General features: G+C 47.0%; 2 protein-coding genes across 2 annotated transcripts in view; one reads left to right on the top strand and one right to left on the bottom strand.

Moving 5' to 3' along the window:
• The window catches only part of LOC123191918 (putative disease resistance protein At1g50180), a 12,089-nt gene extending 4,968 nt beyond the window's left edge, over window positions 1-7,121 (bottom strand). The window contains exon 1 of the mRNA XM_044604462.1: window positions 6,392-7,121. Within this exon, the coding sequence (XP_044460397.1) occupies window positions 6,392-7,121 (730 nt within the window). The remainder of the gene's footprint in view (window positions 1-6,391) is intronic.
• A 7,070-nt stretch (window positions 7,122-14,191) lies between these two features.
• LOC123190529 (zinc finger BED domain-containing protein RICESLEEPER 1) lies at window positions 14,192-18,135 on the top strand. Its single transcript, XM_044603190.1, has 4 exons — window positions 14,192-14,343; window positions 14,638-14,988; window positions 15,149-17,281; window positions 17,682-18,135. The coding sequence occupies exons 2-3, from the start codon at window positions 14,640-14,642 to the stop codon at window positions 17,275-17,277; spliced, it is 2,478 nt and encodes an 825-aa protein (XP_044459125.1). The 5' UTR covers window positions 14,192-14,343; window positions 14,638-14,639; the 3' UTR covers window positions 17,278-17,281; window positions 17,682-18,135.
• The last annotated feature ends 4,923 nt before the right edge of the window (window positions 18,136-23,058 follow it).

Below are 23,058 nucleotides of genomic sequence, written 5' to 3'. Positions count from 1 at the left end.
AAGAAATTTTAGGTATCTGAGATTTGATGATCTAATTAAAATATTATTTGTTAATGAGTTTTTCTATTTATTTAATTTTTTATATATTTTGAGTTTATATAAATGTTAGATTAATGTTGAATGTTAGATGAATTAGATAGAAAAGTTAAATATATAGTAATGTCAATTGTTAGAGATGAATATAGTTAGATATATTAATGTCAAATGTTAGATGAATATATATTTGGCTAGATATTAATTAATGTTAGATAGTAATAGGTGTTTAATGTTTCACCTATATGAACATAGCAAATGTCATCTGACGACGAAAAAGATTTCATTATGTGCGAACACTTTGAAGACCAGCGCGGCCTGTGCGACAGAAATTTCCTTGTTGATGGTAGGCACTTCAGCATCAAGCTGGATGAGACATTCGAAGTTGATACAGTAAGTCACTTTGTCAATTATTATTTGAATGCAAAACTTATGCTTCATTTGCTTCAACTTATAATTTTAAATTTTCACTATTCTACTAGCGCATCCCCTGCCATGCAAGAATTTTTGTCTTGGATAAGATAGGTTTTAGTGTTATAGATGATATGGAGGTAAAGAAAGTTTACTTGAAGACGGAGCATTGGTATACTTTCAACGTCAAATTATATAATGGAGACACATACACCCATTTTAAATGCAAAACTTGGCAAGCACTATGCAAGGCTTATGCATTTGAGCCTGGTATGGTTGTCATCTTTGATATTCGTCCGGAAGATGATATTGAAGGTAATATAGACATCTGGGTCGATGTGCAAACGCCTCCAGTTCTACCATTATGTGAGTTTTTCTCAACCATGCATGCATATGTTTATGTCTTTGATATAGTTTATTCAAAAATAGTTGACAACTAATTTGTATTGTCAGTTTATTTCGGTTTAAGCAAACATGTCCGGCGCTTGGTAAACATGACCTACTACTGCCCCGGGGCTCAACTAAACTGCGAGGAGATAAGTCATTATGTTTCATGGCTTGAGGATCTTAATACTGTCAAGACAATTTTTTTTCCTAAACTTAGAAATGTTAGTACTCAAAACGTGCGACCAATGGTGATCGTATTGAACTACGGTCACATCTATAATCAAAAGATGGTAAGATTTTAACTATTTGTCCTTAATTAGTGCATCTTTTGCATACATTATTTTTGAAGTTAAACTTTCATTGCTTAGTATATTAATTAATATACGATGTTCTTCAACAGGGACTTCCGATGACAGTTGTGCCTCAGTGGATCGAGACTAAAGGTGACATGTCAATGGTTAGCTTACGGCCATGATATCCTACATTGCACATGAGTGCATTCAGGATTTCTGAAAGCGAAGAATGCTTAATAGTGAAAGATTGGAGCAAAATTGTTAACGATCGCAGAGAAGTACTAGGGGGCAGCAAGGAGAAGCGCAACCCAAGATTAGGAGACAGATTCATCTGCATGCTCTAGTATGATGAATCAGGAGAGCTATACATGTTCTATGCTATTCTACCTGAGAGGGAGCAGCACTAGTTCATGCTCTTAATTAATGTCTCATGTCCGTGTCCTAAACTTCGATGTTGGTGATGATTATGTTGAACTCAATGATATCTTTGCTTCTGTTACAAAGTGAATGTTTCCTCTTTAAGCTAGCAGTGTTGGTGATGATTAGATAGCTAGCGGTAATGACTATGATGATTAAATAGTGGTAATTAGACGACTACGATGATTTTTAGCTAGCTAGAGTTTATTTATTTATTAATATGCGATGATGATGATGATGATGACGACGACTACAACTCATTATAACGTAAAACAATCCTAAATTAAATTGATAACACAAATTTAATTGAAAAATACAAAATAAAACAAAAACCCACAAACATTTAGTACCGGTTGGTGTTACCAACCGGTACTAAAGGGCTCCCGGCCCCCGGAACTGGCTCGTGCCATGTGGTTTCCCTTTAGCACCGGTTCGTGCTGAACCGGTACTAAAGGGGGGGGCTTTAGTGCCGGTTATGGAACCGGCACTAAAGGGCCTTACGAACCGGTGCTATTGCCCGGTTCTGCACTAGTGTATGGCTGTTGGGAAGCATGGATCCAATTGTGCGACAACAGGTCAAAATAATGTCATCCGTGTCTGAAGTGTGGACCGCCTTGGAGAACCAATTCGCTGGGAAATCAAACAAAATGCAGGAAACCCGCATTATGGAGGAATTAACTCATCTAAGTCAGGGCACAAAGTCTATAACAGAGTATGCTGGTGAATTGAAACGGTTGTACAGGGACCTGCACTACTATCATCCTTTTCAAGCAGTTGAAAAGAGAGATCTAGCCATTCATCACAAATGGTTTGAGACGATTGTGGCCAAGCTGTTTCTAGATGGACTAAACCAGGAGCTTAACCTTCGGCAACAACTTATATTCTCTCAACCAGAATGGCCAAGTCTCGATGATATTATTTCCAGTGTGCTTGAGGAAGAAACTCGGTTGGCTCAACCTAAGGAGGATGATCTAAAATGTGCAGATGACCGTGCGACTTTATCTATGCAATACCGCCGTACTCCCAGGCCCTTTGGCAAGATAGACAAAAACAAGTTGCTTTGTGATCATTGTAAAAGAAAAGGACACACAAAGGATGGATATTTTGAGATGCATGGGTATCCATCTTGGTGGGAAAAGGAAAACCTCGGACAGGGGGAGTTCAATGTGTGAATAGAAGGCAAGCTAACCACACCACGTCTCTACGGGGGCCACCAGTGGTAGATGTACGAGCTCTTGAGGAGTTCAACTCCAAGCTTAAACTCTCAGAAAGCTCATCTTCCTCGCAAGGCACCTCTAAGGTTGATTCCAATCTAATTGCCACTTCTCACCAAGGTATGAACCTTTATCAAGCGAACACTACCACCAAATCAAAACCTTGGATTATTGATACAGGAGCTACAAATCATATGACAGGGGATTCAGACCTGTTTGTATCTTATACACCTTGTTCACGTAAAGACAAGGTTCGTGTAGCGGATGGATCCATGTCATCTATTGCAGGACGAGGATCCATCCGGTGCACCAAGTCATTGTCTTTACCTCATGTTCTACACATTCCCAAGTTCCCAGTGAACCTATTATCTGTTAGCTCTATGAATAAATCTCATGGTTGTAGAAGCTGGTTTGATCCTACGTGTTGTGCTTTTCAGGAGCTAGGGACTGGGAGACAATTGGGGACTGGGACCGAGCATGAAGGACTTTATTATCTTGATGATGGAACTGATGAAGTGGCTTTTGTATCATGTTTGTCTTCCTGTCAATAGTTATTGTTGCATCACCGCAGGCTTGGGCATCCTTCTTTTGCTGTTTTATCCCGTGTTTATCCTGCTTTATTTAAGTTATGTCCTAAAGAGGCTCTAGTATGTGATGCTTGTGAGCTAGCTAAACATACTAGGGGCTCTTATCCTAGTATTGGTCTAAGAAGTGAAAAACCATTTGAAAGAATTCACTCCGATGTTTGGGGACCCTGTGAGGTTCACTCAGTTTCTGGGCACCGCTGGTTTGTCACCTTTATTGATTGCTTTAGTCGGTACACTTGGCTCTATCTTCTGAAGCATAAGAGTGATGTATTATATGTTTTCAAAGACTTGTGTGCCCTTATTAAAAATCAGCATGCAGCTACTGCTAAAATTCTACGTACGGACAACGGTACATAATATGTCAATCATGAGTTTGAATTGTTTCTTACTTTGAATGGCATTGAACATCAGAAGTCATGTGTTAATACACCAGAGCAAAATGGTGTTGCTGAACGTAAAAATAGGCATTTGCTCGAAGTTGCACGTTCATTGATGTTTACAATGAATGTGCCCAAATTCCTTTGGGGTGAGGCAATTAAAACTGCAACTTACTTGATAAATCGCATGCCTCTTCGTGTTTTAGGTTACAAAACTCATGCTGAATGCCTTTTAAATTCTAATGAATTTGTGGTTCCTCCAAAAGTCTTTGGGAGTGTTTGTTTTGTGCATGACTATAGAAATTCGGTACGGAAACTAGATCCTCGTGCTCTTAAATGTGTGTTTATGGGTTATTCTCCCTCAAAAAAGGGCTATAGATGTTGGTGCCCTTCAGAGCATCGTTTTTTTGTGAGCATGGATGTAACTTTCCGTGAAAATGAACCATATTATGAATCAAATGTTGGGTCTGGTATTTCATTGTCACCACCTGATGAGCAGCAAGAAAGGGTAGATGAAGGGCATGTCCTTGTTCTTGCTCCCACTTCTGGTGATCCTCTGTCTACTAATAGCACTCGAAATTAGGGGGAGGAAAATGATGGTGTTAGTGATGATAACTCTTGTCATGGAGACAAGGATGATGGCATAGGACACTTATCATTTCCATCTCAAGATGAGGAGTCTCAAATGCGTGAGGACCTAGGTACCAATACTATCCCTTCTGATTCCGTAACTCCTACGAGTACATCAGGGCAGAGTGATAACCAACCTTCTACTCCTGTAGACACTTTACCTATTGCCTTACGAAGACCAACTAGAACCCGAAATGCACCAGGATATCTTAAAGACTACAAACATGATATAGCCAATTACATCTCCTACAAATATTGTAGTCCGTCCCTCCAAACTTTTATTGCTTCTCTAGATCTTACTTCCATACCAAAAGAGTGGAAAGTTGCCTTGAAAGACCCCAAGTGGAAGGATGCAATGCTGGATGAGATGAGAGCATTGGAAAAAAATAAAACTTGGGAGCTCGTGGATCTACCTCTAGGCAAGCAACCGGTGGGATGCAAATGGGTGTTTACTATTAAGCACACGCCAGAGGGTAAGATAGATAGATATAAAGCACGCCTTGTAGCTAAGGGGTACACGCAGACTTATGGTATAGACTATGATGAAACCTTTGCACCTGTGGTAAAGATGAACTCTATGAGGACTCTCATATCTTGTGTGGTTAATTTTGATTGGAGCATCTACCAGATGGACGTAAAAAATGCATTTCTTCATGGAGATCTTCATGAAGAGGTGTATATGCAAATTCCACCAGGTTTTGATTCCAGCCGTAATACAGGAAAAGTATTACGCCTACATCGTTCCTTGTATGGGTTAAAACAATCACCAAGGGTGTGGTTTGATCGTTTTAGACAAGCTATGTTGAAAAGAGGCTATCGACAGAGCAACGCTGACCACACATTATTCTATAAACATGCTAATAACAAGGTAGCAATCCTGATAGTTTATGTTGATGATATTGTGATGACAGGCAATGATACCGAGGAAATTGTTGGCCTGAAGCATCATCTCACACAAGAATTTGAAGTGAAGGATCTAGGACACTTGAGGTACTTCCTTGGCATAGAATTCTTGCATGGTCCAAAAGGTATATTTCTGACACAAAGGAAGTACATCTTAGACCTGCTCAAAGAAACTGGCATGTATAGTTCAAAACCGGCTACTACTCCCATTGAACAGAATCACAAATTAAGTAGTGATTTAGGGAATCCGGTTAATAGAGAACGCTATCAGAGACTTGTGGGTAAGTTGATTTATCTTTCCCATACTCGTCCCGATATTGCATTTGCCGTAAGTGTTGTGAGTCAATTCATGCATAACCCAAGAACGGCTCATCTGGATGCTGTTAATAGAATCCTACGGTACCTTAAAGGGTGCCCAGGAAAAGGTCTTCTCTACATAAAGCAAGGGAATTTACAAGTTGAGTGTTATACAGATGCGGACTGGGCTGGTTCTCTAGATGATCTGCGATCAACTTCTGGTTATTGTGTATTTGTTGGGGGAAATTTAGTCTCTTGGCGAAGTAAAAAACAAAATGTGGTAGCTAGGTCAACTGCCGAGGCTGAGTTTAGATCCATGGCACATGGCCTATGTGAGCTATTATGGCTGCAGATTCTTCTAACTGAACTAAGGTTATGTCAGAGTAAGCCTTTGATGCTTTACTGTGACAACAAAGCAACAATTGATATTGCGAATAATCTAGTGCAACACGATTGTACTAAACATGTTGAAGTTGACCGTCATTTCATCAAAGAGAAACTGGATAGAGGAGTGGTTTGTATGCCATATGTGACTTCAGCAAATCAGGTAGCAGATGTTCTAACAAAAGGTCCATCAGAAAAGTTGTTCTCTATCTTTTGTAGCAAGATGGGTCTATCTGATGTGTTTGCCCCATCTTGAGGGGGAGTGTTGGTGTGAGTTGGAATTTATATATCTGTAAGAGGGCTGAAGTGTAAAATGTACAAATAATATAGATAGAGAATAGAGAGATGGATCGAGATGAGATCCAGAAAATTCCCCATCCATCGCCTCTGCCTCTCTCTCTCTCCGTTCTTCAACCTAGCTCACTCAAATCTGCATGATTTTCGTATGAGATTCAATAGCTTCATAATATCGTTTAGTAAATCAATGCCCTTGAACTTTTGAGATACACTCACCCAAGCAATGGTATCAAAATGTTGCTTCACTCTAGATGAAGTGCATACTTTTCTTGCAAGTGTAGTTTTTCCCGCCCCACCCATGGCGACTATGGAAACAACGCTAAGCATGTTTTCTCCATGAACTAATTTATCCACTATTTCTTTATACTCATCCTGAAAACCAACCATCACAATGTCATCTTCAAAGTTTTGGTGCATAAGACAGTAATCTTGTGGGAACTCATCCTCATCATGACATTTCTCTACTGCACTAGTATCCAAATCAATTTTCAAACAGTGCGCGCTTTCAAATATCTCACTGATCTTTCTTCTTACATGCTTAACTTGAACACCGACTTGGTGAAGGTTAACCAAATCGGCCGGCAAGTGAGCATACCTTGAAACGGCGCCCACGAATCCCTTCTTGAGCCTGTTACTTTTCTGCATGTGCTCGACGGCCTTGATGACATTTTCGGCCACATACGCCGCATCCCTGATCTGGACCACCAAGATAGCGACTGCCGCATTTCCTGATCTCCGCTTGACATCAGCGTCTTTGAGGTAGCCCTGCAACCTCATTAGTTCATCTTTCAAGAAGGTGACTTCGACTGTGACTCCACACAAGAATGTGGTCTCCTGAATCACGAGCCTGCTCATGTTCCCAACCACAGCGGTAACAGCGGATTCGGCCATCAGTCGCTCCTCGCCTCTACTCCTCCGCAGCTCAAAGATCAATGGAATTGATGCTTGATAATGCGTTCCAAACTCCGGTAGCGGAGGTCAATGGTCTACGCAACAGACCTGACGGCGGTGAGAGCAAGAATTAAGTAAGCACTTATATCGATGGGGAAACGGGAGAAGGAGAAAAGGGGAGAGATTCAACGAGGGAGCGTGGCCTGCGTTCACCTTCAGATTTGCCCGTCGAACGGCGGCCTGACCAGGGCATGGGAGCAGGGACTGTGGCCTGCGTTCTCCTTCCCGTCGAGGGGCGGCGTGCGCGGAGAACGGGAGCAGGGGGCGTGCGTGGAGGCGTGGGCGGCGGCTCCTCTGCCGTGCAGGGAGACGACGTCGAGTGCAGGGCCTTAGGGCATCTCCAGCCGCGTCCTTGGGAAGGCCTCCCCAGGCGTTTTTTTTGCGTCGGCGCCGAAAAATCGGCCCAGTCGCGCCCCCAGGAGCCCGATTTTCGCCGGCTTGGGCCGAAAACAGCGCCGGCGGACCCAGGCCGAATCCGGCGCGCTGGGGGGCTCCCGGGGGCGCCGGGGCGAACTGTTTTAGCGCGAAACAGCCGCGGGCCCGCCGCGTCAGGGACACGACTCTCTTCTCGCCCCTTCGTCGTCCTCATCGCCTCGTTTCCCGCAACGAATCAATGCCAAAGCTGCCGCGCTGCCGCGCCGGTCAGCCTTCGCCATTGATGCCTCACGGGCGGTGCAGTGAAGACCGGATGACACGCGTCCCTCGCCCTCCCTCGCCCACCACGCGTACTCACGGCGGCTCACGCACGGGCGGCGCCTCGGCCTATATAAGACGCGCCCCAGCGCACTCGGTGACTCGCACTCTCTCGCCGTCGTCGTTCCTCCCTCTCCTCTCTCTCGCCGTCTCAAGTTCATCACACCCATGGCCAAGCGCTTCCCAGGCGACGGCGCGGCGGCAAACGGCTTCGGCCGCCGCCATCTTCACGAGAACGAGGCTCGCCTCCTTTTCGAGGCCGAGTACCCGGTCCCGCCGGACATGCGGGTGCCCGGGGCGTGGAGGATCAGCGCCGCCGGCGTGCCGGTGCCCCCGGTACCCACCGGCGTGGCGCGGCATGCGGAGATCGCACGCATCCGCTCGTCCCTGCCGCGTGCGGCGAGGGAGGGGCCACGGTACGTCCCCGACAGCCCGCTCTGGGAGCCTTATTTCCGCCGCCGTCACGCTGAGCAGCTTGAGGCCACCAACGGCGTCGAGCCCTCCGGCAGGCTCAACGCCGTCGGCCGGCATCGGTGGTGGGGCATGCCCGGGCGCATGTTGGAGGCCGTCCTCGAGTACATCAAGGGCGGCAACATGCCGCGCCTCGAGTACCCCGCTCCCCCGTCCTTCCCACACCGCCGAGGAAGCTCCTGGACCCCGAGGCGCATGGAGACCGGGGGGTCCTCCTCCTCGTCCGGCGGCTCCCCGTGCCTCCACCTCCGCCCCGTCAAGCCGGAGCCCCAGGGCACGCCTGTCAGCACGCACGCCCGCAACTCCGGCGTCCGCATCGGCGACAACGCCTCCCCCACCGGCCGCTTCGTCCTTGTCGAGCCCAAGCCGGAGCCCGGCCTCCCCACGGAGTACGAGGAGATAGCCCGGCATGGCTTCTCCGACGAGGACGCCCTGCGGTGGGCGCGGGACGACTACCTCCGTGACGAGATGGTCCGGCAGCGCCGGGCCCTAGAGAAGATCGCCACCTGCAAGCGTGGGCGCGAGGACGAGCACGACGTCGTGGTCCTCGACAGCGACGCCGCCGACGACGCCCCTGGACCGTCCAACCCGCCGCGCCAACCGGGGGAGGGATGTAGCAGGGACGGCGAAGGCGTCGGCGGGGGCGACGACGACAACGACGGCGGTGACTACACGCGGTTCTACAGCCTCCTCGACATGTAGAACCGCGTGGGCGGGCGGCGAGGCGGGCGGCGAGGGAGACGGCGGGGGTAGCCCGCGGTAGTTTTTCCTTTTTTGTAAAATATGTTTAAATTTGAACGAACTCGAACGTGTTTGCGTTGTGTTTGCGCCGAATTTAAACATTTTAAAAACCCATGGGGGCCGCGACTGGGGGGCATCACGCCCCCAGTGCGCGGTTTAGCGCCGGTGCGCCCCTAGGGGCGATTTTTTGCCCCTCCTGGGAGGCCAACGGCTGGAGATGCCCTTAATTTCCTTGCTCCTTGCTAGAATTCCCAAGGAGGCGACTAGGGACGCGTCTCACGTGGCCAAGCTCCCAGCAAGCACCACAAAGTCGCCGGATCATATATCTCTTTGAAAGAGATTGTTAGTTGTGATGATGTGACAAGAACATCTACGGCCAGCGCCTGAAACCCGTCTTAAACACCCGAACAAGCCGCCCGGTCATTGGCCGTTCACGGAATTTTGACACAGTTGAGCGTCTCAAACGGAACTCAAACGTCCGGGGGCTAACCGGCACCCCTCATATCCAGCCTAAATATGGGCGGATATTGAATGCCGGGGCACGTCCGTCACGTCGGACTGACGTCGGGGTCCCATGCAGAATCGCCCGGAAACCCGGCGGTCCGAAGCTCGTATCCTCCGTCAAACCGATCTCGCCGCGTGGCGCTGCTCCGTCGGGCAGCATAGTGCCTAGCCTGACTATTTTTGCCGACCACCGACACCGAAATCCTACCCCTTCACATTTTCCTCCGCTCGTGCGCCACCACCGCCACTATCCCCTCCCTCGTCGCCACCACTAGTAGCCATGCCCCCACGCTGCAGGATAAGGGGCTACCCATTTATAACGCCAAGGCATCGTCTGCAGCTCCTTGAGCAGATCCGGACAAGGCGCGAAGCCCAGATCACCGCGGGATTTCCTCCTGATGCAGTGGATCGGGAGGACGAGTTGGAGGAGGAGGAGGAGGTTGAGGAGGAGGAGATGTTCACCTACATGGATGAAGTCGAGCAGGAGGAGGAGCCGGAACCCTTGTACGCGCCCGTCCAACCGACGCCAGGCACCGACGTCGTGGACATATCCGGCGACGAAAATTAGCTAGGGTAGTACGTAGTATGTAGTACGCAGAGTTTCTTTTGCATGCTTTGTATGGATTTATGGGGTTGAAATACGAGAGATTCGGATGCAGAGTAGCTAATCTGAGGCGTGACCGGTCACTGTCCGCAGACGCGACCGGTCGCGTCCGCGGGCGTTTGAGGGGCCGGATTTGTCAAGTCCTGTTGTAGATGCTCTTACGTGCTCAATATTACGGATTTGACATGGAATATTTTTCTAACCACAATATCCATTTTTTAACACAGACGCGGACGCTCATACATACACATAGACACTCACCTCTACGAACGCACACTCGCACATTCTGGCCATGTTTGGTTCAACTTTTATCGACGGATTCCGCTGCCGTGCAGCAGAATCTGAACCAAAGAGCGAATCCAGCAGAATCCGATTTCATAAACCCGCTGCCAAAATCTGAACCAAAAGCGGAAGTAGCCCAGGACGTGCTTTCCAAAATCTAATTCCGCTGCAGGCCAAAATCTTAAAAAAACTGTATCAGATGGTTTGCCAAATGACCTACATCTTTTTCACATCAGATTTTCCACAACTGTTTTTTCACAGCAGATTTTTCACAGCAGATTTTTCGCAGCTGCTTTTAGAAATCCACAGCCGAACCAAACAGGGCCTCTATCCGTATGAGCACCTCCGAAAGACTGAGCTGACATATCACCTTCAGACAAACACTACTAGACAAAAGCCTAATAGCGGCACGGTGCCCATGCTACTACTAGCGCGCTACAGCTAACTGGATAGCAGTAGTGTGGGTGCCATCCCGCGCTACTACTAATTATTTGTAGCGCGTTCCTGGGACCCGCGCTACTACTATTAATTTTAATTTTACAAAAAAACTTCCGCGTATTTATGTAGTATACAGGTTTTCTCGATCCTGTGCGTGCTGTCAATGGTGGCGATAGTTTAATCCAACGACGGAAGGGGGCGTGGGAGGGCGGACGGGCAGTGGCATACCAGATCCGACGGCGGCTGTTGGAGAGGGACCGGATCCAGGGCAGAGCAAGGCGAGGGTGTGGGACTACTCTTCACGGCCAAGGCGAGAGAGCTCCTAGTCGTCCACGGCGACGACCTGCACGGGCATGACATGGGAGGGTGAGTCAAACCAAAGGCAGAGAGGAAAAAAGAGAAACGAGGGAGATGTAGGGAGCAGCGGTGCTAGTTGCCGCTGGTGAGGTGCTCCAGCATGGTGGCATGGAGCCGCGGGGAAGACCGGTGAGCTCCTGGACACCGTCGACGTGAGGCGGCGGCCTACTTGGGTGCCATGGAGGAGGAGGCGCACATGCGCAGGAGCGCCATGGGAGAGCATAAGGAGAGAGGGGGAGAGATGGGAGAGAGAGAGAGGAGGGATTAAGGGGAGGAGATGGGGATTTCAGGGCTGTTGAAAACCCTGTAATGGGGACCAATTAGTAGCCGCGCAGGATTTATACCCCGCGCTATTATTATCAACTTAGCAGCAACGCTGGGTTTATACCTCGCGCTTTTACTATGGCCTGATCTGGTGGGCACGATGGTGACTACTTAGTAGCAGCACGGGTTTATACCCCTATGCTACTACTAATTAGCGGCAGCACGTGCCAGATAACCCGCGTCACTATTAAATGGTTGCCTATAGGATTCTCCTAGTAGTGTGACGAATCCATCACACGTGCCTCTGTAATCGACGAGGATATCTCCTTCCACGAAACGAGCATCGTCGGAACACCTGAAAATAACTCCAGAAAAATATGAGCATAAGCAGTAAGTCGATCTAGTACTTGAACCATAAGGATGGCCATAGTGGGGTAACATAACCGGTAACATGCATTTGGGACTAGCAAACATGCTTATGTGGCACACAATTAAATAAGAAAAAGAGGGTTATAATAACATAAATAGATACCGTATCATGTTAAATGTTATGTTACTTTGTGTCATGCATGACAATAAATATAGCCATCTATGATACTAATTTATGATATTATGCACTATGGAGATAGTATCATATACTAGTATCATATGCATGATACTAGTATATGTTACTCCCCACTATGAGTAGCCTAATGAGTTGGTTTCACCATAAAGAGTCTAATCATTTGAGCTAGACTCAGTTCATAGAACCACGTACTACCTCATTTCTGGTTTATAGGGCTTAATTTAAAAATCTCACCACGAAGATAGATGGTAAATAGTGGAATAATTTGTGTAGTTTGCAAAAAACACTCAACTAATGCGTTTGTTTTCTAAAAAATGTGTTTATCAATGTATTAATTGCAATACACGTATGCATGAAGTACATGTATTGGTCAATTTTTTTTAATCTTTGCATACAATGATTTGACACACCTTGTAATCCGAATATGTGATGAGGAACAATCAAATTGAGACTTATAAAATGGAAAATCTAAAATTTTGAGATAAAGCCTATAAACCGAAAAGGAAAGAGTATCAATTAAAATTGAGAAATACAACGAGTTTACATACGTGAAAACCAGAAACACAAGTGTCGTGAAGAACTGCGAAAAGGATTCCAGGAAATTCAAGTCCTTGACACCTCGCCTTACGTCTACCACCGCTGGTTGTCGGCGCCGCCGTTGAGTTGCCGGAACCAGAGCGAGGCCTCCGTCAAACCCAAAATAGGAAAGGCACCTTTGCACACGAGCCGTTGAATCGGGCCACCGCAAGCGGCTGGACCAAGACTTTTTGGCGCGACAGCCGGGGATCGTCCGCAAAGACAGATCCACACAAGACTTTGTGACTTTGTGGCCAAGACATTTTTATTCTTATTTCTTCTGTTGTTATTTTAAAGAACCGAATTAACCATATACAAAAGCAAAATGTCAACCCTAAGTTTTAACGTATAAACAAATTCACAGAGCTAAAGCTAAAGACCTGGCAGTGACATGTATTTACCGATGTCTACCACTGGTATATGCTCTTCAATTTTTCTACATCATTTTCACATCATTTTTTTCTCTATATTTAATACACACCTCTGAAATTCTCATGCTTAAATTTGGTGACCTTTTGAGTTGCTTTGCTAATTTTAAAGCATTAGCTTATTTTTCAGCCATTAAAAAGGGGGAATCGCTCTTCGGTTCAACATAGCGTGCAGTCGAGCTTGGAAATGAATGAAACTTGACGGAAAATTTAAGAGCATGCAGACAACACCTTCATGAGACTGTTGTAGGGAGTGGTAAAAATTTAAGAGCGTTACTGAAAAACTTGATGCACTCTATGTACAAGCTGAACACTCTCCGATGAAATATCAGAGTTTCGAACGAAAACCACCGCGTATCACACACAACTCAATTTTTCTACATCATTTCGACCTCAAACTTTTTTTTCATGTTTAATACATAACACTGAAAGTCCCGTGCCCAAAATTTGGACTATTCTGGTTTTAGTATATATGATTCATTCAAGCATTTTTCTTACTTACTAAGTATATATTTGGCGAGCGCTCAAGTATGTCCGCCACTGCTAACTTCTGTAAATTTTAGAAAAAATCAGTGCGGGTCAATGAAATATTGTTGTGGCCGCCAAACTTTTGCACACCACTGATGCATGACAAACCAGGGCATGAGTTTGTTGCCCGCCACTACTGCTTTTATCCCGTGACTAAATTTGTAAAAAAAAAAATATGAGTTGTAGGTGGTCATTTTGGCCTGCCACTGCTGTCTACGTAGCAGTAACTGGCAACCTTTCTTTACCCGCTACAGCTACTTTTATGATTGTATGAAGTATAAACATTTTTTCCAGACAAATGATAACATTTTAATTTGTGAGTAGAAAATGATAACATTTAAGTATTTTCGCCGGACTGTATCGAAAAAATAATCTTTCCCAGGAAATAAAAACAAAACCTTTTTTAAATGGAAATGCCAGAAGAAGAAAGGAAAACGATATGCAGGACAAGCCCAGAAGCGTAAACAAGAGCAGCCGACGTTAGCCCACCTTGATCGAACGAGCCCTTTACCCAGCCCACACTAAAAGCGATTACAGACGAGCCCGCTTGAGCCCGTCTTGATAGAACGAGCGAGCCCTTACCCAGCCCAAATCGACGAACTGGGTCTACCCACCCGCCGCCCGCCCGCAGACCCAATTCGATGCCCTAATCGTGCCCGGAATCGCCCCTCCCCGGCCCCCGCAAGGCTCCCCCGGCGATCTCCGTCTCAGGTGACCCCTCCGCCTTGATTTCTCCTGCAATTCCTCGATCCGGGCTACTCATGCGCGTTTAATCTTACGATTTGGGGTCTCTAGAGCCCACAATCGATGCGATCCGTCAGTATTTCCCCGCCCCAAATGTGTAGGATTTGGGGGGAGTTCTTGCGCCGATTTCTGTATCCCGAGCGCCATCTTACCTGCAGATCTTGTGTTTTCGTAGCTGTTTAGCCTGTTCAGTTCGATGTAGCTGTATGCTAGGTTGCTAGTAGCAGGCAAGACTAAAAAAAAATCATGTTTACTGTGCAGCCATGGAGATGGAGCATGCTGTGATCCAGCAGCAGGTCGTGGAGTATCCCGAGGAGCATGAGGTGGAGGTGGACGTGGACAACATCATGAAGACGGAGGTGGCGTACGGTTCGGGGGTTCACAGCACTGCGTTCAGGTACAAGCACAAGAAGAGGTCCAAGGTCTGGGAGGAGTACAAGCCCATCTTCCTCAACGGCAAGGTCCAGTTCGCCGAGTGCCTCTACTGCCACAACCGGCTCAGCTGCAAGGACTCCAACGGCACGAGCCACCTGTGGCGGCACCAGAAGATCTGCCCGGCCAAGTCGGAGGCAGCGGCGGAGGGGCAACAGAAGGATTCCTACTTCCCATATGGTACGCTCCGGTTCTGCCTCGTAGTGTGTTCACGGCGTTGAGTTGAGTTTACTCTTTAGCATGCTCTGTGTAGCTTAGGGTCTGGACACATTGATATAACATTGTCAGAACAGTTGACCTCTGGCATACAACTGATGAACGACTCACATTTTGTGCACAGTTTTGGTGAATGGAGACGGTCCAGTGTCACCAATTGACCCGGTCAATCAGATTATTTCGGAGACGCTTGATGACATCGGCTCAGCAACTCCAAGCAGATTCAAGTCGAAGGTGTGGAAGGAGTTTACACCCATTTATGTTGAGGGGAAACTCCAGGCTGCAGACTGCATTCACTGCCAAAAACGTCTCAGCGCAAATAAGTTTGGAGGGAGAAGCCACCTTAGTCGACATCTCCTAACCTGCCCAGGACGGCTTGAAAGTCTCCACAATCATCATAAGTTTTTGTTTGAGCCTTCGAGTGCACCTAGTTTCAACTCCAGGGCGAATGATGAGCTCTCGCCTGCCTTGACAAATGGGAAGGTTCAAATTGCAGAATACGCTAACAAGCTCCCCAGGATTAGTACCTCTGGTGACACCATCCACACAATCCAGCCCATTCAAATGGTGCCAGCACACCCACCACCAACATCAGATGGTGCAAGCCTGAAGAAGCAGAGGACCTCATTCACGAACATTTCAACTGACAAGAGCGCCGGGAAGTTTTGTCAAGAAACATCTTACCAAGAGCTAGCCAAAATGATAATTCTACATGCTTATCCTTTTTCAGTTGTGGAGCATGAAGAAATGAGAAGAGTTATTAAGAATCTCAACCCTATAGTTGGCATGGTTTCTCATAATGATATGAAAGATCATTGCACTGCTTTATTTCAGAAGGAAAAGGTAAATATTAAGGATGTACTTGCACTTTCCTGCCGACGTGTGTCTCTGTCAGCAAGCATCTGGACTCCTGATGGACCTGAGCCAACAGTAAATTACCTCTGTTTGACAGCACATTTTGTTGGTGATGACTGGAAGGTTCACAGAGTAATAATCAAATTTGGCATGTTTTGGTCCTCACCTACTAATTTGGAGAGGATAATACACTGCAAGGAGGCTTCTGTCCCGGAGTCTGAAAGTGGATCGTACAACGTCATGTGGGATGCAATTAGAGACTGGAATCTTGATCAGAAGATTTTGAGCTTGACTTCTGTTGGTGATGTTAGGAACAATGCAAATACCGTTAAGCTAAAGGAAATGCTCATAGAAAAGAAGTGCCTTCCTATTCGAGGCAAGCTATACAACATTGCTTGTCTGGACGACATCTTAAATAGTGTTGTCTCCGCAGGGCAAGCAGATATACTTCGATTTGTTGGTGACGCAGTAATGGAATTTTTTGTGGCACATGCATCTTCACCTTCAGCCCAACAGCAGCTTCTGGAAGTCATTTCACAGATGAGTTTGAAGTGTCCACAAGAAGATGCTAAGTGGTGGCACAAATTTTATTTTAGGCTTGAAGTTCTTTTGCATTTCAAGAAGTCATTTCCTTCTGAAGAAGTGCTGAATCTAGAAGATATGAATGTTGCTGAGTCTATTTGCAAGATTTTGAGGATGTTTTATCGTGTCATTGAAGTAATATCTTGCCCTAGCTCTGTCACAGCAAATATATACTTTAATGAGGTTTGGAAAGTGAGGACGGTGTTGCAAGAAGAAGCATCAAATGGTAATGGAGAATTTTCCAGAATGGTTATGGAGATGCAGGAAGCGTTCCATGGGTATTGGCAAAATACGTACTTGTGGTTGTCAATACCTGTTGTTCTGGATCCTAGATTTAAAATCGGTTTCATTGAGTTTCGTCTGAAGCGAGCTTTTGGCACAAATTCTGAGAGCTACTTATCTGACATACGTGAAACAGTCCGCGAACTCTTCAATGAATACTGCAACCCTACAGATCTGCCAAGTGCAGCTTCAAATAGTGCAGCTTTGGATGCGGATAATGATTTATTGGAAGATTGGGATCAGCATCTCAATGAACAAGCAAGTTGTCAGATATCTACAGAACTTGATGACTACCTTGAAGAGGGTCTAGTTCCAAGAAAGGATGAGTTTGACATTCTAAACTGGTGGATGAATCATACCACAAAGTACCCAACGCTAGCAGCTATGGCACAGGACATATTAGCTATGCCAGCTTCTGCTGTCCAATCTGAAGCAGCATTCAACAGCAGCGGACCGGTAATTCCAAAGCACTACAGCACATTGAACATCAAGACTATTGAAGCACTTGTGTGTGCTCGAGACTGGATGAGATAAAATGGTAAGGTCCTATGCACTCCACTATCATAGATAGTGATGCTGTGATTAAGCTCGTGAGAGTTTCTTCTTTTTTGCCAGACATCTATATTTTCTGTATGGGAATCATCAATCATAGTACTTGCTGATAGGATAGTATTTCATATTTGGGAGAATCTTAAAACCTACAACCTTCTGACTGAAGGTGTAAAAGTTTAGACTTTCACATGTTCACGCCATGTTAAAAGCTACCGTAAGCCAGTCCTTGTCAAAATAGAACCTCACCATTTGGTCAACGATATTATCGATACGCCTTGCACTTGGTCTCTTCATGCATCTACGCTTTATGTTTTGTTGCCTATACCGAGCATGCACTTTGTACTAGAAACAACTCCATTCATCATCATATCTTTGCTTATTGCCAGGGCAATTGTACATGGAAAGCCCAGCTTACTGGAATACCGCCTAGTAGATCAGTGCTCTGGTGCTAGGTCATAAGAGTGAAGAGTTTATGACGGCGTGAAGAAGGCTCGGAGAATTCTCGCCCCAATGTACCTGTGCCATATGCTGCTACAGTTCTGAACGATGAAGATGCCGATTTGTTTCAGACATCTGTGTAGGTCGTTTTCGACCAGAGACCGGTCGCCAGCCGCGCCGATGATGACCAGCTTGGTGGCTGCTGTTGACATGCCCTGCTTCCTTTCTTGTGGAGACGTGTTCATCGGCATGTAATTTTTGTACATATCGACTTCGTGCTATTTGGTCGCTGTAAGACGCCTCAGTGCCTATGCAGCTAGTGGGTGGAGTTGTGGGTTTCTGAATGTGCTGGGAATATGGGTGTATTGATGTCAGCATAAGAATGTCATGGGAAAGTATCTAGTGCTCCGGGTGCTCCGATGTGGAAAACATTTTTTAAAATGTTTAAAAAATTCTGAAAAAAATGCAGCACATTGATGGAACATCGATGTCTCTTGTCAGAAAATTTCAAATCAAAATTTGAAATATTGTTCGAGATACAAAAATGATAAATTTGACATCAATGTGATAATGGGCCAAAACTAATGCAGCCACGACGTCAACTATGGCACCGACTTTCCGTGGCGGCACAGGAATCACCATGCACCGTGCATTTCATGTCGAGACAGTGCCATACACTAATCGGACCCGCATGGTCATCTGCTCTCCCAGCGAAGCGCGCGAGCTCGTCGAGTCTCGCTTTGCGTATTTCAAGAAGCAGCACGCCTCCAAGATCCTTGACCCGCACCACCACCAAAGTGTTCGCGTCCACGACATTTGCTGGAAGATTATTGGCGCCATCCATCGTGGCTTGTCCATCAAGAGCAAGATAGAACAGCAAAGACAGGAACCACTACAGATGATGACGCCTTTGGGTTGGATCGACGAGCTCAATTGGGAGGTGATAGTTGTTGAAGAAAAAGCCTGGAGGGCACAATGCTATTTCGATGGTAAGATAATAGTCTCCACGGGATTACTTGATTCCAGCACGGATTCTGAGATTGCATGGGTCCTCGGACATGAGGTACACAAATACGTTCGTTTGTTCATTTTGGATCAGTGAGGCTGTTAGTTTTCAAAGTCGATAGTATTGCTTATTTCTTTTGCATATATACGTAGGTTGGACATGTTATTGCGAGGCATTTCTATGAGATGACCATAATATTCGAGTTGTGGTTCCTGACCCGCCTCCTGGTGACGCCGTTGTTACGAAGGTATATTGATTTCATCACTTGCTTTACCCACACCTTATTCATGCAAGCATCTTAACAAGAACTCATTAGACTAGCCTAGTATATGTATGCATGCAAGCATTCACGTCATGTTAATTAGAAGATGTTGTTTTTTAAGAGCATGATGTTAATTACCTACTCTATTGTAGGAATGAGCTAGAGGCGGATTACATTGGAATGTTGATAGCCGCTGCGGCTGGTTTTGATCCCCACGCTGCTGCTATATGGCTTGACAAGGCAGGAAAGAGGAAAGGGGAGTCAGCATTTACAAATTTCCTCTTTTTCTTCTCATCCAAAGTTCATCCATCTTGTAAGAAAAGATCACGACTTTTATCGCAACCCAAGGTAATGGAGGAGGCAATGGAATTGTACAGAGAAGCAACCGAAGGTGATGGGCCTGACAATGAAGGATTTGTTGGCATCAATTATGCAAAAGCATGCACGGCTCTCGTCTGTCGCGAGGCCATGGCTTTGGCGACCGATCTCTTGCAAACATGCACAGTCATTGGCTCGGACTGTAAGGAAGTGGTATCGGATATCAAGGAAGGCAGCGGCGGCAAGCATGGCCATATCATTCGCGAGATCAGGATCACATCATCGGAGTTCCAGGATTGCTCTTTCGTTTTCGAAGGAAGGGCCTTGAATACGGAGGCACATAGCCTCGTTGAACATGCGCTTAGTTTATTTGCAGGGCGCCACCTTTGGCCTGTGCAACCCCCTATCAATTGTATTCCACTAAACATTATTGTGTAATACAACATGTGTTAGTTTTTTAAAAAAAATGCACACATGCATTCTCTTGATAGATTTGCGGACTGATGTCAAATGAGTATTCTTTCTATCCATTTATATAGAGCCTAATATGTATTTGGAAATGGGGGCTGCTACAAATCCGCCGGTGATTTTACTGGAAAATCATCCGTCTAAATAGCCGTCCGATCTGGCGCTGATGGCCGTTCAATCTCAACAAGGCAACTCGCGTCTTCTCTCCTCTGATCTTGTTCAATTTGGCACCCACGCGTCTCGGTGACCTTGCTGCTGCTGATGCTGCATGTGCGCTCGCCGAGGTGAGCCGGAGCACCTCCCTCAACTCCGGCGGCCGCCAACATAATGCATTGGAACACCACTAGTGCTATGACTAGAGACTGTTGTGGCAAGGCGTCCAATGCTGCCGTTATTGCAAGGGCTGCTATTGTGTGCTCGTCGGGACACGCCAGGGCATCTTCCTCTACTCCGACGGCCGCCACCGTCGTGCTGCGTTGCAACACCACCCGTGCTGCTGGTGGACGGAGCCACCAGCGAGTGCTGCATCGCAGCACCGCGAGACACCGGGGACTGCTCCATGGCAACACCGAGTGGGACGCCTCCGACGAAGCTTCATTGCAGCTCTGACGGAAGATTCAATGCAGCTCCGACGAAGCTTCATTGCAGCCCCGGCGGAGTCCGTTCCATCCCCACCGTGGCTTCAACGACCCGATGGCGCTCCAATGCAGCCCGGTCAATGCTCCAATGCAGCCCGTGCGACGCTACATAGCAACAATGGCAACCCCGTCGACGCTGCATAGAAACACCGGCTACCCCGACGACGCAACATAGCAACACTGGCGACCCCCGCAACGCTGCACCACAGCATCGGCAACCCTGGCGATGCTGCATCGCAGCCCCAACGATGCTGCATAGAAAGACCAGTGGCCTTGACGACGCGGCATAGCAACACCGGCGACCCCCGCGACGCAGCACCACAAGACCAGTGGCCCCCGATGACGACTCAGCACCGACGAGCCCCTCGCTGCAGCACCCACAGCTCGCTTGAAGCATGCTTTGGCTTGCAGAAGTGCTTCGTGTTTGAGGCGGGATGCGCACCGGCCCCATGGTTGGAAGCAACAGTGGTCAGCCTTTGGATCGAGCCTCTCTCTTCCTCTATGAAGCGTGTGAAAAACTGAGAGAGAGGGGATGGGGAACGACGAAGAAGACGGGCGGGAGAGGATAAGGATGGGATGGAGAGCGTTGAGCGGTGAGCGGGCCATGCATACTAAGCGTCTAGTGGGAGAGGTGGTGCACACGCCTGAGATCAACACCGCAGGATCGGCTTTGATCACACGACTTGCGACATGGTTTACGCGAGGCAAACATCAGCCGGTTTAAAACAAGGAAAACATTTACAATCGGCCAGCCTGCTGAAATTTCGGCCGGCCGCCTGGCTCGCTATGCACGTTGGGCTCGTGCACACAAGCCACATCGCGCTAGCCCATCTGCCTCCTCCTATCTCTTCAGACTTCCCCGGCGCCACTCCTCCGCTGGATGCAGCTCATCTACTCCTCTAACCTCCACTGCCTCGCGCAGGACCCCGGCGCCCCGCATTTTCTGTCTAGCTGGCCGCCACCCCTGCACCACCTCCTCAACCAACTCCCTCCCAGCCATTGCCACACCGCCGAAGATCCAAAGTCTGCCATGGCTGACGCGCCATGTGCCGGAAGGATGCCCTGTTTTTGCTTCAACCGTCACAGCAGGGAGTGATGTCTACTACACAACCTTCTTCTTGTAGACGTTGTTGGGCCTGCAAGTGCATAGGTTTGTAGGACAGTAGCAAATTTCCCTCAAGTGGATGACCTAAGGTTTATCAATCCGTAGGAGGCGTAGGATGAAAATGGTCTCTCTCAAGCAACCCTGCAACCAAATAACAAAGAGTCTTTTGTGTCCCCAACACACCCAATACAATGGTAAATTGTATAGGTGCACTAGTTCGGCGAAGAGATGGTGATACAAGTGCAATATGGATGGTAGATATAGGTATTTGTAATCTGAAAATATAAAAACAGTAAGATAACTAATGGTAAAAGTGAGCGTAAACGGTATTGCAATGCTAGGAAATAAGGCCTAGGGTTCATACTTTCGCTAGTGCAAGTTCCCTCAACAATACTAACATAATTGGATCATATAACTATCCCTCAACATGCAACAAAGAGTCACTCCAAAGTCACTAATAGCGGAGAACGAACGAAGAGATTATGGTAGGGTACGAAACCACCTCAAAGTTATTCTTTCCAATCAATCCGTTGGGCTATTCCTATAAGTGTCACAAACAGCCCTAGGTTCGTACTAGAATAACACCTTAAGACACAAATCAACCAAAACCCTAATGTCACCTAGATACTCCAATGTCACCTCAAGTATCCGTGGGTATGATTATACGATATGCATCACAGAATCTCAGATTCATCTATTCAACCAACACAAAGGACCTCAAAGAGTGCCCCAAAGTTTTACCGGAGAATCACGATGAAAACGTGTGTCAACCCCTATGCATAAGTTCATGAACCCGCAAGTTGGTCACCTTAACATACATCAAGTGGCACGCGGTATCCCATTGTCACCACAGATATCCACGGCAAGACATACATCAAGTGTTCTCAAATCTTTAAAGACTCAATCCGATAAGATAACTTCAAAGGGGAAACTCAATTCATTACAAGAGAGAAGAGGGGGGAAGAAACATCATAGGATCCAAATATAATAGCAAATCTCACGATACATCAAGATCGTATCATCTCAAGAACACGAGAGAGAGAGAGAGAGATCAAACACATAGCTACTGGTACATACCCTCAGCCCCGAGGGAGAACTACTCCCTCCTCGTCATGGAGAGCACCGGGATGATGAAGATGGCCATCGGTGAGGGTACCCCCCTCCGGCAGGGTGCCGGAACAGGGCCCCGATTGACTTTTGGTGGCTACGGAGGCTTCTAGCGGCGAAACTCCCGATCTATGTTGCGTTCTGGAAGTTTTTGGTCATGTAGGTATATATGGGTGCAGGGAGGACGTCGCAGGAGCCACAGGGGTCCCACGAGACAGGGGGCGCGCCCTAGGGGGGGCGCCCCCCACCCTCGTGAGCACCTCGTGTCTCCCCTGACGTGGGGTCCAAGTTCATCAGGTGTGTTTCCTTCCAAAAATAACTTCTCTAGTTGATTTCGTTCTGTTTCGACTCCGTCTGATATTCCTTTTCTTCAAAACACTGAAATAGGCATAAAACAGCAAATCTGGGCCGGGCCTCCGGT

This window comes from Triticum aestivum, chromosome 2A (genome assembly GCF_018294505.1).
Source record: "Triticum aestivum cultivar Chinese Spring chromosome 2A, IWGSC CS RefSeq v2.1, whole genome shotgun sequence".
Classification (NCBI taxonomy): domain Eukaryota; kingdom Viridiplantae; phylum Streptophyta; class Magnoliopsida; order Poales; family Poaceae; genus Triticum; species Triticum aestivum.
This window is presented reverse-complemented; position numbering and strand designations above follow the sequence as displayed.

Coding starts and splice junctions, on each gene's coding strand:
- LOC123190529 (XM_044603190.1), top strand. CDS start 14,640: ATGGAGATGGAGCATGCTGTGATCCAGCAGCAGGTCGTGGAGTATCCC. Junction 14,989..15,148: donor GGATTCCTACTTCCCATATG/GTACGCTCCGGT, acceptor TTTTGTGCACAG/TTTTGGTGAATGGAGACGGT.